This window comes from Salvelinus namaycush, chromosome 28, assembly GCF_016432855.1.
Source record: "Salvelinus namaycush isolate Seneca chromosome 28, SaNama_1.0, whole genome shotgun sequence".
Classification (NCBI taxonomy): domain Eukaryota; kingdom Metazoa; phylum Chordata; class Actinopteri; order Salmoniformes; family Salmonidae; genus Salvelinus; species Salvelinus namaycush.
In genome coordinates this window covers 29,009,033-29,024,961 of record NC_052334.1, presented here as the reverse complement: position 1 = coordinate 29,024,961, position 15,929 = coordinate 29,009,033, and the positions used below count along the sequence as shown (strand labels likewise).

Genomic DNA, 15,929 nt, shown 5'->3' with positions numbered 1-15,929 from the left:
ACGTTTTAGTTTTATTTGTATCATTTGTAGTAAAATGTTTATGATTAACCATGTGACAATGGTTTCACGTGGTTAATCATAAACATTTTACTACAAATGACACAAATATCGAAGTTAAAATTTAACTAATGTGAAAGCACTAGCCTCTGCCATACGGACACATTGATACACTGTGATCATTGGCTAAACGGCCTAAATGAGCGCATGGAACTCAGAGATGGTCAATGCAGCTGTTGGCCTAAAACATGTATTGTCAAATAAGTAAAAATAGCCTACATGAAGCCGACAAATAAAAACACAGTAGGAAATATACTGATTAAAATTCTGGTTATTTCAATCACATTCATCTCTCTACTCAGCCTGTCTTCCTCCCTTTTGATCTGTCTTGACTTGAGTTATCGCTAGCAAAATTGCAACATTGTATCAACTAGCCTATTCCGGGCCAAAAGTTTCCTGCGCCAGTGAGCTCCGGACAGACCGCTGTTTTTGCGCAAGGGAAAGAAATGTATTTTATGACCTTTCACTGTATATATGGGATAATCAGATGATTATATTTTGCTCTTTCACACCGAGGCTTGGTGATTATCAAGGTGAGATTGTTGGAAATATTTTTTAAAGAGGCCTACTGTGAGCAACTATTAGGCTATCATTACCAATGGATGTAATTTTAAAAAACGGACTTCGTTGACAATGTGTGAGGTGAAGAAAAAATTACTGAGAAGTTCAGCGTATTAGTTGTGGACGTGGTGACTAAGACCATAATAAATAAAATGTTCCTAGATTTGCGCGTAGCAGGCCAAGTCGGCTACTTCTTTCTATGTGTGCGCGCTCCATCAACATTAACAAGACAGAGAAACCAAACCCATGCTCATTGCACACACTCCAAACAAAATAAATGAAACATTTACAACTTGTAAATTATGGTTATGAAAGAAACCAAAACTAATTAATGGTTAAAATACATTTACTACTGGTGACTTAATGGGGAATTGATACAAATGAAACAATCAAAGAGCAAACAATTCACATGAAACAATTAATTCAGGGGGCCGAGTGGCGCAGCGGTCTAAGGCACTGTTTCGCAGTGCTACAGGTGTCAATATAGACCCAGTTTTGGTCCCGGGCTGTATCACAACCAGCCGCGATCAGGAGTCCCATAGGGCGTCGCACAATTTTCCCAGCGTCGTTAGGGGAGCGTTTGGCCGGGGTAGACCGTCATTGTAAATAAGAATTTGTTCTTAACTTACTTGTCTAGTTAAATTAAATAACAATGCGCAATAATTGTCGGGAGAAAGTTTAGTGGATTCTGGAGAGCTGAGCGCATGCATTCTGGAGAGAGATGCGCCTATAAACTATCTTTCGCCTCACATCTTCTTGTCTCAACATTTTAAATTAGACTCGAGACACATTATCTTCACACATATTTCAGATGCTTTTCACTGACAGCCGCAACTCAATAATCACCTAGGTCTGGTGTGTGTTGCTCGCGCACGTTAGGCTACGTTATATGAACTAACTTCTAGCTTGTTAGTCGCCCATCTCGCCCCGTTACAATGGGCTGTTTTCTGATCAAGAGAAGAGTTCGGGTAGAAATTGAAAATCCAGATCCTGTCTCCGAGGGGGCCAAAGAAGAAGAGGGAGATAAGAAAAAGGAGTCGGAGAGAGAAACTCGTGAGCCACGACGTGAGGGGTGAACACCAGAGCAGTTCGTCAGCCACCGTTAGCTGCACTGTTAGCACAGCCACCGCCCCCTCCGATTTAAGCCAGTCACCTGTTGAAGCCAGTCACCTTCTTCGGCGTTTTCCAGCCACAAAAGTTAGACAGCAGGATCGCTACTTCAATCATAGATGTATGAGGATTACAAATGGCTGAAATATTATATTTCAAAGGAGCATGCTTTCTGCTTTGCATGCCGCCACTTTCAACGTCAGGAAACCATGGTGGAGAGAAAGCGACATTTGCCCACGATGGCAACCAGAACTGGAAGAAGGCGACAGGTTCGTACAAGACACACAATGCTAGTGTGGAGCATAAATATACAATGACAGCGTGGAATGAGTGGACTATTCAGAAAGTGTCTGGCTCAACAATATGCAATGCTCTAAGTGATGAACATTCGAAAATAGTCCGAGACAACAGAGAGTATATGAGAGCAGTTGTGGAGTCATTGCGTTACACTGCATACCAGGGAGTTTCACAGAGAGGAGACATAGAAAACGACATGGCTGTCAACCAGGGAAACTTCCTTGACCTTTTACAGGTCATAGGCAAATTCGACAAAACAGTTGCACAGAAAATATCAGATAATCCTAGAAATGCTAAGTACACGCATCATGATATACAGAATGAAATACTAGACATTATGGCAAATAAGATTAGGGATCAGATAAGTGGTGAAATACAAGATGCTAAGCTATTTGCATTGATGGTAGATGAGAGTAAGGACCTCAGGAATTTCTTTAGATCCCGAGTCGCTTTTCGCTACGATCAAAGAGACTCTTAGTACATGTAACATTGATCACACTGCGCCGTCATGTCCGGCGTTCACAACGCGGCCCAGGAGAAATTCAGAGAAGAGGTCCCTCAGGCAATCTACATTCATTGCCACGCACACCGTCTCAATCTTGTTTTGGTGGACTGTGTCAGAAACGTGAAGCCAGCGGGGTTTTTTGTTGTCACACGTATCTGTCACACTGCCAGTAACCTCCGCGTCATGTGAGCGCAGTTTTTCCTACATGCGGCGTGTAAAAACCTACCAGAGAAACAGAATGGCAAACCCTCCACTCAGCAACCTTGCCTGCCTGTCCATACACGCAGAAAGAACCAAGGCCCTGGATGTCCAGAAAATTATAGGCTCATTTGCACTGAACCACAACAACAGACGCATCGTCCTTCTATAAAACAACACTTGGTGAGTAACTGATTCATTTATTATAAATATGCCATAGGATAAATTATTATGTGGTATTAAGTTGGGTAATTTTGTATATTGTGCGCCTGTCGTAGCCTCATCTATTATTCTAAATTTGCAACTGAAAGGCCTTTTATTTATTGACAGAGCGCGCCTGTCCGGTGGCGGGAACATGATTCAATTGCGCTGATCTGGATGGAACAAGAAGACGCATGCGTATTGTCGGCCTACATGTATTTTTGCAATAGAAATATAATCACTAAGATTGTGATAGCCAGTTAGTTTTACAAGTGTGTGCACAGTTAATAGGCGTAGGCTAAATGCATTGCACTTCTCGTTGTGGCTGCGCTTTGGATATTATTAATTTCATTTTGGACGTTATGATAGCCATTTCATCCGAAACATTATTACCAATGCACAGTTGTCTGATTATGCATATGGAATAAATGCACTTCTTGTTGTTGTCGCATTTTGGATGTATTGTGTTGTTATTGCTAAAAGACTTGAGAATGAGGATGAGCTGAAGTCTTTCACCTTTGCACGTGAAAGACGTTTTTGTCATTGCCTTGTGGTCACTTGTATTATGCTTATAGCTATTTTGTTGAATATTCTTTGGCCAAATTCAATTAAAAACTACATTTATATCGAATGTGCTGTGTGCCATATCTGCTTTTATTGAAAAAACGAGAACTTCCTTATAACTCTGAAATGAAAATCAACTATTTTCTTAGCACCCCCAAGTATTGGTCAAGCCAATTGTTTGACCCATTACCCAGGTGACAAAAACATTTGAAATTCCAATATAAATAATGTATTATATAAACTCAAAATAATATCAATACTAAAATATACATTGTATACATACAGTGATCTCCAAAAGCATTGGGACAGTAACCAAGTTTCCATCCAACCATTTCTTGCAGACGAAGCATTAAAAAAGTAATGACCGGGCTGATGGAAACAGGATATACCGGTACAATTTTATAAATGCCGACAGACAATTTGGTTGTTCCACATAGTGGAATCTTTTTTTGCGAGTAAAATTAATTATGCGAGAAATGTCAGTGGAAACTCCTTTATGCACAAATGTTGATATAATTACCATTATATCGAAGTAAACTTGGAGCCACGTGATAATACACTATTTATACAAAAGTATGTGGACACCTCTTCAAATTAGTGGATTCGGCTATACACATTCTTGTTGTTGTTTTGGCTCTGTACTTCAAGTCTTGCCATATATTTTCGGGTAGATTTAAGTCAACACTGTAACTCGGCCACTCAGGAACATTCACTGTCTTCTTGGTAAGCAACTCCCGTGTAGATTTGACCTTGTGTTTTAGGTTATTGTCCAGCTGAAATGTGAATTCATCTCCCAGTGTCTGGTGGAAAGCAGACTGAACCAGGTTTTCCTCTAGGATTTTCCCTGTGCTTAGCTCCATTCCGTTTCTTTTTTATCCTGAAAAACTCTCCAGTCCTTAAGAGATTACAAGCACCCATAACCCATAACATGATGCAGCCAACCCTATGCTTGAAAATATTAAGAGTGCTACTCAGTAATTTGTTGTATTGGATTTGTCCCAAACATAACACTTTGTATTCAGGACAAAAAGTGAATTGCTTTGCCACATTTTTTGTAGTATTACTTTAGTACCTTGTAGCAAAAAGGATGCATGTTTTTGAATATTTGTATTTTGTACAGGCGTCCTTATTTTCACTCTGTCAATTAAGCTAGTATTGTGGAGTAACTACAATGTTGTTGATTCATCCTCAGCATTCTCCTATCACAGCCATTCAACTCTGTAACTGTTTTAAAGTCACCATTGGCCTCATGGGGAAATCCCTGAGTGGTTTCCTTCCTCTCCAGCAACTGAGTTCAGAAGGACACCTGTATCTTTATAATGACTGGGTGTATTGATACACTATCCAAAGTCTAATTACTAACTTCACCATGCTCAAAGGGATATTCAATGTCTGCTTTTTAAAATGTTTACCAATAGCTGCCCTTCTTTGTGAGACATTGGAAAACCTTTGTCTTTGTAGTTGAATCTGTGTTTGAAGTTCACTGCTCGACTGAGGGATCTTACAGATAATTGTATGTGTGGGTTACAGAGATGAAGTAGTCATAAAAAAAACATGACAAACACTATATCACACAGAGGGAGTCCATGAAACCTACTATGTGACTTTGTAAGCACATTTTCACTCCTGAACTTATTTAGGCTTGCCATAACAAAGGCATTGAATACTTATTGATTCAAGACATTTCAGCTTTTCATTTTTATTAATTTAACATTTCAAAAAACATAATTCCACCTTGACATTATAGGGTATTGTGTGCAGCCCAGTGACAAAATCCAATAATCCATTTTAAATTGAGGCTATAACACAACAAAATGTTGAAAAAGTCAAGGGGTGTGAATACTTTCTGAAGGGTCTTTATGTATTAAAATAGTCAAAAGTTTAATATTTGGTCCCATATTCCTAGCACGCAATGATTACGTCAAGCTTGTGACTCTACAAACTTGGATGCATTTGCTGTTTCTTTTGTTTGCGTTTCAGATAATTTTGTGCCCAATAGAAATTAATGGTAAATAATGTAGTGTGTCATTTTGGAGTCACTTTTATTGTAAATAAGAATAGAATGTTTCTAAAGACTTCTACATTAATGTGGATGCTACCATAATTACAGATAGTCCTGAATGAATCGTGAATAATGATGATTGAGAAAGTTAGATGCACAAATATCATACCCCCAAGACCAAGGGAGGTTAGCATTTTTGGGGGGGTATGATATTTATGCCTCCAACTTTCTCACTCATTATTCATTCAGGATTATCTGTAATCATGGTAGCATCCACATTTGGTCCCCTAAAATGGGGGGACTATCTACAAGAAGTGCTGTAATTCCTAAATGGTTCACCTGATATGGATTTAAATACCCTCAAATTAAAGCTGACAGTCTTTACATAGTCATGGTATCATTTCAAATCCAAAGTGCTGGAGTACAGAGCCAAAACAACAATGTCACTGTTCCAATACTTTTGGAGCTCACTGTATTCAGTCAAAATCTATTTTATATAGTCTTAGTTTGGACTGTAATTCAACATACAGATATGTCTAAGATGGATACTGAAAACCCAGACGTGTGTGAACATTGGAGGTTTCAAGACATCCTGATAAGACGCAAAAGGTGGAAACCTGGAGTTTGTGTGTGTTGCATAAACGGAATCTAGAGAAGCCTAATTGACTCACAAAACATTGATGCAAGATTTCTCAAAAGGTTTCAGAAACAAGGTAGAAATAATGAAATGGCTGAATGAATTCATTGTGAAGAAATTCATTTATTCTGTTACCTTGAAATAAATGAAACTATACATAATCATGTCAGATTACTTTTCTACAATCATTGAAATCACTGAATAATATGTACTTTCAAAGCAGATGTTTCATTGTTGAGCAATATCCCAATTTCTGTACAAATTAGTAACATAAATGCAATGTATAATGTAGCTCCCATCTGGTTGAAAGGAAATGTATCAACATTTGCAGGATATAACTAAAAGCAAGACAAAGATTTGCCCCAATAGTCTTTTTAAATGACCAGTTACGTTCATAAACTGTGCTTCAGATGAAATCTGTGAGATTTGATTTACACGCAGGGTGAGATTCCTGTAAAAGTCTGTGTACATTCATACCAACAAAAGAAAAACAAAACATGACCATGAAAATTGGGATTCTCATCATGAATATGATTCTCATTCTAGAACTAGTGGCATCACCCAGCGCTGATGATAGCATTTTAGTAGCTAAGGAGATAAGGAAATATGACGACATCAGGAAAGATTGCCACATATTGACATAGAAAACATAAAATAACATCACATTTCCCACAAAATCTAAATGGGAAGATGTCTACAGGACAAATAATTTAGGTAAATTATTTTATTACAACAAACATGGATGAAATAAGAACTCAACACATTCTAATAGTGCATTATCTTATAACGATATGAATATATCAAAAATCCAACATTGTGGTATATAATCCAGACAAGTGTTTGCCGTAGCTGTGACATTCCATAGTTGACACTAGAGGGCAACCTCTAGACCAGCATGCACTGTGACTGACTGACTGTCCATTATTAAATCAGACCAGTAAGAAGTCCCTCTGCCAAAGAAAAATGCTCCAAAATACAACAAGAGTATTAGAAAAATTAAAGACCAACACCATTTTAACATACACTCAAACGATTTCAAACTCAAAGAGCTCTTATGTGAGAGGGTTACATTTAGTTATGTCCAGTTGCCCTGTCTTCAGAAGGCTCTGTATGCGTCATCCGCTCACTTCTTTTTTTTATCCATCTCTCTCCCTCTTGCATATTGTGCTTGACATATGGTGTCTTCTCAATGTACAGATAAAAGTCAATGTCTTTGTGAATGATTAATCCTTGCTTAGTGGCAGTGTTGCTCATGTGGAGGATAATGGTGGCACTGCTGTCCCGCTTGGAGCCTCTGGAACACCTTTGACAGGAGAGAAAGATCAGTCAGATCAGATCATCAAGCAGGCAAATGGACAATAGCTGTAACAAATTAGGCAAGTATGGTTGTGTCACAATCACCTTAACCTCAGTGCTGTCTGCTGGCTATGCTTCCTGACCTGCAGTTTGCACATGCTCAGTCTCCACACTGGGCTCTGTCTCTTTGACCTTAGACTTGGGTTTCCTTGACACAGGTGGAGGCACCTTGACCACCACCTTCTGTGTGTCTGTGGACTTGGCTGGAATAGACACAGATGAAAGCTCAGCTATCAGGTTCTTTGTGAGATTGGCCTGGGCCTCAGGGGATGAGGGGGTCTCTATGACAATCTTCTTTGTGCTCTTGGCAAAGATGAAACTGGCAGTGGAGGAGGGAGACTTGAGACTTGTTGGAGAGTGCAGACTGAGACGAGAGGGAGGCCCCTCTTTACTTCTGGATGCTGTCCTCAAGCGGATGGCCTCCTGCATCCTCATGGAGGGGGTGATGGCTGAGGCAGGAGGTGACTTCCTCGTAGGAGAGGTGACAGTGGATGACTTTAAGGGTAAATTAAGTATGCTGGGCTGGGGCTTGGCTGGGGCTTCAGCTAAGGCTGTGGCTACCTCTAGGGCCTCAGCTGGGACTGTGGCTGCAGCTGCCTCTGGGGTTGTGGCTGGGGTTGTGGCTCCCTCTGGAGCTGAGGCTGTGGCTGCCTCCGGGGCTGAGGCTGCCTCTGGGGATGTGGCAGCCTCTGGGGATGTGGCAGCCTCTGGGGATGTGGCAGCCTCTGGGTCTGCCTGTGGGGTTGCCTCTGTGGCTGGGGCTGTGGCTGCCACGGGGGCTGCAGCAGGCTCTGAGTCTGCCTGTGGGGTTGCCTCTGTGGCTGGGGCTGCCTGTGGGGGTTGGGCTATGGGAGATTGTGAGATAACAGTCGTAGTTGGGGATGTGACAGTGGGAGGGGGAGATGTCATGAAGAGAGACCTTCGAATAGGCTTCTGGGGAGCCTCACCATTACTGGGTTTTTTGGCCCTCAAAGTGACCCCTGTACAGTCCTGTCCCTGGTCCTTTTCCTGATCCTGGTCACCATTATTGGCAGACCTCAGCTTGACCGTCTGCAGAAGGGTGGGGGTGACCACGGGAGTGGAGCCCTCCTCTGTGGGAGTGGGAGAGTAAGAGCTCTTGCTGAGGGACTTCTCTTGGTTCTGTCTCTCTGTGGTCACTGGACTGTGCTGCTGTATGTTTTCCAGTGGAGGTGGGGGTGGAATACTTTGGGGAGGTGGAGGGATGTAGGAGGGAGGACCAAACTTTGCTTTTGGTGGAGGTGGGGCTTCTTGGGGAGGTGGAGGTGGGATACCCTGGGGTGGAGGTGGGATTCCCTGTAGTACAGATGAAACAGGGGGCACATGTTCTGTCATAACTACCCTTGGTGGTGGGTGAATGGGCAGGTCAAGCTCATTGCCAAGGGTGGCTAAGTCCATGGGAGAAGGGGGAGGGGGCCAGGAGGATTCCCCAGTGGTGGAGACTAGTGGCGGCTCTGGAGCAGGCATAGAGTCTGAGGGGGCCACAGGTGGGGTCTGTTTGGAAGGGGGAAGGGGAGGATAGTGTGCTGGGGGAGGAGACGGAGATGGGGAGATGTGTGCTAGAGCAGGGCTTACCATAGACGTGTCCATTTTAGGTTGGAATTCAGTCTTTTTGGCTGCAGCAGGAATAGTAGTCTGTATTTCTGTCTTTACTTTTCCTAGGCCCTTTCCTGGAGCTACTGCGGCGTTCACCGATTTTCCATTTACCAAATGACTTGTCTGGACCTTCTCTAGTTTACCTATCAACTGATTTACAATGACCCTCTCTGGTTCAACCACCAACTGACTTCCCTGCACCTTCTCTTCAACTCCCAACTGACTTCCTTGGACCCTCTCTTCAACCTTCTGTGCTACTTCACTCTCCTGACCCTTTCCTGACTCAAACGTACGTGCTGCTGGATTACTAGTCTCCACAACGGAAGACTGTACCCTTTCCTGGTCTGCTGGACCTGTCTGCTCTTTAGCTTGAGGCTCAGTGACCCTCTCCAACACACCTCCTGCCTTCTGCTCTGGTGCTGCCTCCTCATTTCTCCTCTCAGGTGACACGTTCTTAACATAACCCTCTCTTGATGTGGAAGGAGACTGCCTCTGCTGTCGTCGATCCTTTGGGTTCTTTCGCACCACTGTATCCGTGTTGTTGGGGGCCGGGGGACCTAGCAGCAGTTCAAAGGTGCACTTGTTGTGTGCCCATACCTCCGGGGGAGGAGGAGAGGGGGCAGACACCTTGGGTGGGGGCGGGATGTTGAACGGCTCTCTGAGTGACATGACTGAAGGTGAGGGAGTTACAGTGTCGACTGGCTCAGGCGTCTTGCTGCTGTCAGAGGCCTGGGGCTGAATGACAAGTGATGGGGCTGAAGCTGCCAGCGATGGTGCCATTGGGAAGATGATTGCTCGGATGCCTCTTTTTTTCCCTGGAGATGGGTTATGGGTCTGTTTGGAAAGGAGGGTGGGCGTGCCACCGTGGCTGGAGTAGCCGCTGGAGGGAGAGACATTCTTCAGGCCATTTTCCTGGGGGGTCTGTTTCTGGGGAGAGGAGCCTGTGGAGCCTGGCTGCTCGTTCCTCACCTTCTCCCTGGCTGCCTGCTGTGGGGTGTTGAAGGGGCTGGCTGTCACAGAGCCTGAAGACTCATCCAGAGAGCTGGTGTCTGCTGTGTAGCCAGGGCTACTGTTGTTACTTTCCCCAGCACCGACAGCTTTAACCTCCCCGCCCTGGAATGGGCTGCTTTGGGGAGGGGCAGTAACCATGTTGTCAATCAGGTCTCGCGAGTGCCTCTTCATGTTGTTCTTGTGTAGGGAGTAGGAGCGGCTGGGTGGGGCCGGTGCCCTCTTGGACTTCATCACAGACATGCTCCGGGCGAAGGGCCCCTCCTGTTTGCCATCATCCCCTCTAGCTTTCCCTTTGCCGTTGGTGGCGGAGGTCCTGGAGGCCTTACTGACAGAGGAGTGGATACTCTTGCTGTCCAGGGACGTCTCCCTGGATGAACCCTCCCCACCCCCCCCCTGTGAGCCCCCCTGTCTGGTGGTGCTGTTGGAGGAGATGGTGGAAGAGTCGGACACCAGGGTCTCAGAGGACTCAGAGTGGCTCCATCCAGAGCTGTCCGAGAAGTGTGGTGGGTTGTAGCGGGAGGCAGAGGACATGGTAGAGGCATGGGAGGAGGCGCGGGAGGAGGCTCTGGAGGAGGCACGGGAGGAGGCGCGGGAGGAGGCAGGGCTGGCCAGCAGCAGGCTGCTCTTACTGACAGTACGAACGCTGCTCCGACTACGGTTCCGGGTGATCTCCACCACGTCTATGGAGGGTAGCAACACAGCGTTGGGGATGATCTTAGACATGTAGGTGGCCTGGGGGGACATGGACATGACGGGGCCGGGGTGCAGCTGAAGCAGGCTAGAGGTTGTGGTCATCCAGGGGACAGCCAGGGACTTGGGCCGATTCAGGTCGGACAGCTGAGGGCCCATGTGCTGGAGGAGAGCCAGGTCGTCCCTGTGTCCGGCCCGGGAGGGGACCTTCTGGATCTGGTCCTCACAGACAGGTTGCAGGCCTTCTACGGACTGGAGGTACATCCTCACCCCCTCCTGGGAACCAGCCAGTTGAGGCCCATCGATGGTGGGGAAGTCCAGACTCTCACCGTTAGGGAGCCCACCCTCATCTATAATCTGACGACCTGCCCATGAGGCTCTGTCCAACCCTTAAGTGAGGAACAGGACAAATCAGGATAGGTTCATATACAGCTACACAAGCCAATAGAAAAGTATGTGCTTGTATTAAGCGTGCAATTATCCACAGGCATCTTCACAATGGCCTATATTAACACATTTCAATCCACTTAAAGCATAAATAATGGAGTAGCATACCCAGTTCCCTCTGGACATGATGTGGTATCCCCATAACTGTGGTTCTCCTGTGTCTCCTCCTGGCCTTGGCCTTTTCTGGCTTCAGGGGCCTGAAGGTTGATGCTGGGGAAGGAGACAAAAAGCAGGAGAGAAATATTAGGTCAAAATGACCAACAACAGGCACTTTCAATCAAACAATCACTGGTTGGACAAGGTGTTATAGTGGTTCCAGTATGAATCATTCTCTGGTTATGGTCATGTCAGGTTACCTTGGCGGGTCAGTCCTGACCGTGAGGACCGTGTGGAGACAGTGGAGCGTGTTGAGACCTGTGACGCTGTGTCTGGTATGGTGCTGTCTGACAGATAGCCTCTCCTCTCACTGTCACTCTCAGTGTCGTCTGGCAGCCGGGTCACTGTCGACTATAGGAATCCCAGAAAGTTCAACAGTAAACCATTAGTATACGCTTAATTAAAGCAGGTTTGGTGTGAACTTGTAACAGGATAATGTTTAGTGATTTGATGTAGCACCGTGATTGAAATGTAGAATGGGAAACTTACTGTGACGCTCTGGTCATCCTGGTAATCCACCCAATTATTGGTTTCTGAAATATAGGTAAACATTTTTCAAAAAAAGTGGCCACAGTAAATTTACTTAATTAATCTAATCAGGGGTAGGTGATGGAGTAAGTGTCAGTATTTGGCGGGATTTGCAGGGTGTTTAGTACCTTCCTGCTGCTGCAGTTTGAGTCCCTCTAGGGCCTCAGTGTGCAGGTCCTCCAGGTACTTAGGCCGGCTGCCTTCGATGAACACATTCTCCTGGAAGTGTGGAGGGACGCGAGTACCATCATCCTCATGCTTTGGGACTGCTGGGAGGAGAGAGAATGTGAGTGGATATGCATACATACTGTGTATGTCTATGCATGCATTTTCATTACAGCATGTGTAAATAAATGCACAATATCAATGACAAAACTACATTGTATCAAAATAATTGAATATTAATTATATCCACAAAGGTTGAATGTGAACTGATGTCTCTACTTATCAATCCTGTTCCAAAACAATCTTTATATAACTCACTATACAATGGCTGCTATGTGCAATAAAGACGATGCAATAACCCAAAAGAATGGGTAATTGTCCTCAACATTTAAATGGTATTCATCAACTACATTAGCCACAAGTCCCAGCAGGCTTCATTGAGATAATCAGCCAGTATATTCCCCAAACATTCCTACCTTCATATAATAATTCAGAGAAGCAGTGTCATAGGGTTATCGTGAGAACAGTAGTAGTACCCATTCCAGAACAGCAGTCCTGACATCTAGGATCAGTGAGATAATGTTAAGAGTGCAGGGCAGCTGTGGCCGTGTGGTAAGCCGTCATCTTTAGTTAAACAAAGCTGCTTTAAAATGTAGCCACGTCCTGTACATGCTCTGTTGGGCTAGGAGGACCATGCTGGAATTAGTCCTGTCAACCATGTGCTCTCAATGATCGCTGCTATACACATCACCATCTCTTTATTTCTCTGGAAATATACCATTGACCACATTTACCATATCCTCCTAATAATAACAAGTTCACACAAACTGTCAATTCAGTCAGAATGATTGATGAATTAAGTGTTTTGCAGAAACAGTGACAGTACCCCAGCAAAGTAAGGAAATACAAGCTCTCAGTGATAGACATTCACCAAAATAACATCATAAGAAGAGATCAAATAGAATGGTCCATTAGGGCTTGCAATGCCTCTGTATCACACCAATAGCTAACAGTTAACACATTTCATGACTACAGGTATGAACTAGTCACTTTACAGTCTTACTCATATCAATTGAACCAGTTAACCACCCTTCCCTTATCCCCTAGAAAGGACCTAGAAAGGTTTTGTGGCCAACACTAGCTTGGTCATAAAACTTCAAGAAGGGAATTCAAGGTATGTATCATAAATGAAAACACTGAGAATATCCTGGACTAAGCCCATTGCTTTAGCCTATACTGTAACTCACCTTTCCTCTTGAAAAGCAAAGGCACTGCCAGACAGTAAACATTCTGAGTCAAAAGCACCACCATAGCTTCTGAGATACCATGGTAATATAATCCCCAAAAATGTATAAAAACAGATCTTATCCTTCAAAAAGTAAACAGGAGTTCAAAACTATCCCAGTGAGTTTTGGTTTTTCAAGAGTTTAATTTTGTTTTAGGGTAGATCATCCGATACAGACAAAATAATTCAGTGGATCCAGATAGAAGAGATCTCCCTTGTTGTTGTTATTACCACCCAGATCTAGTGGTTCCATCACTAGACAATGCAAACTCTGACACTAATCCCAGAAAGCTAATTGTACCCATCCCTTGAATAAGCACCCCCTTCCTCATGTCCCTGAGCGACTGATCCCCACTGCTCTCTGTTTGTGGACATGCTGACCCTGGATTGGTCAGAGCGTGGTTATGACACTGACCATGCTGGGATCAGACACATTCGCTCAAACACACAAAGGGAAATAGTGGTTAGACAGTCTAAGCTCTCATCTGCTTGAAGCAACCATTTAATCAAACTGACTAGCTACTGTGCCATTTCTGACAACTAATGTGGTTTAACTGAGAGGAGATCTATAGGAATCCTTGAAGAACAAGTTCCTCATGAAGTCTGATTCTCACCACACACATTCCCCACAAGGTGGAGTAAAGGAGCTAGACAGTATGAAGGTTTCAGTATTCAAACAAGATAGATCCTGTTGGGAGAGAATGTTCTTAACACTTATGTCTGTTACACAATATAATAATGTGTATCATGTTCCCCAATTACTTTTATCTACCAACACAGTCAATGGGCTCTCACTGGACTAAAATAATCAACTGAATACATAATTCCCTGTGATTTACTGCTGATACAAATGTTGTGGAGGCTAATATCTCATACTACTTTACATCCCTTTAGCAAATCTACAATTGACATTCCTTATTCGCATAAAGGGTATGTCTGAAAATGTGTTTTACTGTGATGCACAAACCTCAATTTGCACCTGGGAAAGTGGTATATTTACTTCCTGATGCAGTAAGCAAACATTTCCATGTTATTGTCATGCTCAGTAGCTATAACTCTTTACATCAGTGCTACAGGTATCTCACCAGGATGGATGGTACTTTCTTACGAAATATGACTCACGTGGGCCATTTTATTTAACATGACATTCTCTTATCTATGAATGACAGAGGTGAGACCTTTGTAGATAGGGACAAACAGGTACAGGAGGAGAAAATAGGAAATGTAGGTGCAGACAAAATAACAAATAGATTTAAAGATGAATACAACAGTCAGAGATAGTCAATAGTAGGGGGGGGGGGGGGGGGGGGGGTGGGGTCATGTCATCTGTACTTATTTGAGCCTATTATAATTATGTTCATATTAATAACAGGAGTTGAAAGTCCGCGTTGCCCAGCAACAGCCCCAAAACATCACTGCTCTAGAGGAGATCTGCATGGAGGAATGGGCCAAAATACCAGCAACAGTGTGTGAAAACCTTGTGAAGACTTACAGAAAACGTTTGGCCTCTGTCATTGCCAACAAAGGGTATATAACAAAGTATTGAGATAAACTTTTGTTATTGACCAAATACTTATTTTCCACCATAATTTGCAAATAAATTCATTAAAAATCCTACAATGTGATTTTCTGGATTTTTTTTTCTCATTTTGTCTGTCATAGTTATAGTGTACCTATGATGAAAAGTACAGGCCTCTCATCTTTTTAAGTGGGAGAACTTGCACAATTGGTGGCTGACTAAATAGTTTTTTGCCCCACTGTATGTATGTGTTGTAGGACTATAGCAGGGGTACTCCAGTTCTCCATGGTCCAGTCACACAAATGTCCTAAGTGGCAAAGGTCCAGATGGATATTGTCATTTATCTGCGTAGTAACAAACCTCACAACCGCAAACTGTTAAAACCCTTCTTCAGCCAAGTAGACACGGGTGGGGTGTGCCCGGGCCCACCAGCTAGGGAGCCAGGCCCACACAATCAGATTAAGCAATAACAAAAAAATGACATTTGTATTTTTATCTTAAACACCCTCAGAGCAAGCAGTGCACTGGAATGACATTGACATTCAGATGAACTGGAATGAAATTCACTCAAGGGATGGGTGGCCAAAAATAACTAACTGAAAGCCACACCCCCAATAAGCCACAAATATGACCACACTGAGGATATGTCACTCTGCTTCTACGGCTACACAGTGCATTCGGAAAGTATTCAGACCACTTTACTTTTTCCACATTTTGTTACAGCCTTATTATAAAATGGATTAAATTATCAATCTACACACAATACCCCATAATGACAAAGTAAAAATAGGTAACAACCTCGAGTCTTCTTGGGTATGACACTACAAGCTTGACACACCTGTATTTGGGGCGTTTCTCCCATTCTTCTCTGCAGATCCACTCAAGCTCTGTCAGGTTGTATGGGGAGAGTCGATGCACAGCAATTTTCAGGTCTCTCCGGAGATGTTCGATCGGGTTCAAGTCAGGGCTCTGGCTGGGCCAGTCAAGGACACTCCTGCGTTGTCTTGGCTGTGTGCTAAGGGTCGT

General features: G+C 43.7%; 1 protein-coding gene across 4 annotated transcripts in view; it reads right to left on the bottom strand.

The window, feature by feature from the left end:
* Nucleotides 1-6,231: 6,231 nt before the first annotated feature.
* LOC120023732 (uncharacterized protein KIAA1522 homolog) overlaps nt 6,232-15,929 on the bottom strand; it is a 35,514-nt gene continuing 25,816 nt past the window's right edge. For 2 of the 4 annotated variants that reach the window (XM_038967803.1, XM_038967804.1), the window contains exons 3-8: nt 12,063-12,203; nt 11,896-11,939; nt 11,607-11,757; nt 11,359-11,460; nt 7,572-11,192; nt 6,232-7,435 (exon numbers count right to left, since the gene is read on the bottom strand). In XM_038967803.1, the coding sequence (XP_038823731.1) occupies nt 7,383-7,435; nt 7,572-11,192; nt 11,359-11,460; nt 11,607-11,757; nt 11,896-11,939; nt 12,063-12,203 (4,112 nt within the window). In that variant the 3' untranslated portion in view covers nt 6,232-7,382. Of the gene's footprint in view, nt 7,436-7,533; nt 11,193-11,358; nt 11,461-11,606; nt 11,758-11,895; nt 11,940-12,062; nt 12,204-15,929 lie in introns of all 4 variants that reach the window. The other 2 variants (XM_038967806.1, XM_038967805.1) reach the window with 2 other exon arrangements.